The 1,745-nt window shown below is 42.1% G+C and overlaps 1 protein-coding gene across 1 annotated transcript in view; it reads right to left on the bottom strand.

Moving 5' to 3' along the window:
- The window catches only part of LOC102770889 (cell migration-inducing and hyaluronan-binding protein-like), a 23,923-nt gene that overhangs the window by 8,211 nt on the left and 13,967 nt on the right, over window positions 1–1,745 (bottom strand). Inside the window, exon 7 of the mRNA XM_006752748.2 lies at window positions 1,558–1,715. Coding sequence (XP_006752811.1) covers window positions 1,558–1,715 — 158 coding nt within the window. The remainder of the gene's footprint in view (window positions 1–1,557; window positions 1,716–1,745) is intronic.

Here is a 1,745-nt window from a genome sequence, read left to right as displayed (position 1 = left end):
ATTGGGAGACGATCAAATCTATAATGTAATTGTTACTGCCCATGCTTTTGTAATAATTTTCTTTATAGTTATGCCTATTATAATCGGAGGCTTCGGAAATTGACTAGTACCTTTGATAATTGGGGCTCCCGACATAGCTTTCCCCCGAATGAATAATATAAGCTTCTGACTTCTCCCTCCCTCTTTTTTATTACTACTAGCTTCATCTATAGTTGAGGCAGGAGCTGGTACCGGTTGAACCGTCTATCCACCCTTAGCAGGAAATCTTGCCCATGCAGGAGCTTCTGTTGATCTTGCTATTTTTTCTCTACATCTAGCAGGTGTGTCTTCAATCTTAGGAGCAATTAACTTTATTACTACCATTATTAATATAAAACCACCTGCTCTTTCTCAATATCAGACACCACTGTTTGTCTGATCTGTCCTGATTACAGCTGTATTACTTCTCCTTTCTCTTCCAGTCTTAGCTGCTGGAATTACAATACTACTAACAGATCGAAACTTGAACACTACCTTTTTTGATCCTGCTGGAGGGGGGGATCCAATTCTGTATCAGCACCTATTTTGGTTCTTCGGACACCCCGAAGTATACATTTTAATTCTTCCTGGGTTTGGAATTATCTCTCATATTGTCACATATTATTCAGGAAAAAAAGAACCTTTCGGTTATATAGGAATAGTGTGAGCTATAATATCTATTGGCTTTTTAGGTTTCATTGTATGAGCCCATCATATGTTTACAGTAGGTATAGATGTAGACACTCGAGCCTACTTCACATCAGCTACTATAATTATTGCTATCCCCACTGGAGTTAAAGTCTTTAGTTGACTAGCTACTCTCCATGGAGGTAATATTAAATGATCTCCTGCTATACTATGGGCCCTAGGCTTTATCTTTTTATTTACCGTTGGAGGTCTAACAGGAATTGTCCTCGCCAACTCTTCTCTAGATATTGTTCTTCACGATACCTACTATGTAGTAGCCCATTTTCACTATGTTTTATCTATAGGGGCAGTATTTGCTATCATAGGCGGCTTTATTCATTGATTCCCCCTATTTTCAGGTTATACAATAAGTCAAACTTGAGCAAAAATTCATTTTCTAATTATATTTGTAGGTGTTAATATAACTTTTTTCCCACAACATTTCTTAGGACTATCAGGTATACCACGACGCTACTCAGATTATCCGGACGCCTATACCACTTGAAACACTGTATCTTCTATAGGCTCATTCATCTCATTAACCGCTGTTATTCTAATAATTTTTATAGTATGAGAAGCATTTGCCTCTAAACGAGAAGTTTCAGTGGTAGAACTACCATCAACCAATCTTGAATGACTTCACGGATGTCCCCCTCCTTATCATACTTTTGAGGAACCTACTTATGTAAATCCTAAATAACATATTTATGCCCCAAGAAAGGAAGGATTCGAACCCCCTGAAACTGGTTTCAAGCCAATACCATAGTCACTATGACTTTCTCAATAAACAAGATATTAGTAATCGCCCCGGCTGCACTGAGAGGGGCCCTAGGGGACAGGGGCCCTGCTCACCTGTCGGGGATGGCCGCCACGTGGTTGAAGAGCTGCCAGGGGATGCCCTGCAGAACAGCGTTCCGGAAGCTGGCATGGCTCAGCACGCGCCCGTGGCTGCCGTCGATCACCACCACCTGGATGCCCTCCTCCAGGCCGGGGAACCGCCTGCCGCCCACCTGCAGAGGAGAGCAAACCCGGTGGGGGGG

Source organism: Myotis davidii, unplaced genomic scaffold (assembly GCF_000327345.1).
Source record: "Myotis davidii unplaced genomic scaffold, ASM32734v1 scaffold2730, whole genome shotgun sequence".
Taxonomy (NCBI): domain Eukaryota; kingdom Metazoa; phylum Chordata; class Mammalia; order Chiroptera; family Vespertilionidae; genus Myotis; species Myotis davidii.
This window is presented reverse-complemented; position numbering and strand designations above follow the sequence as displayed.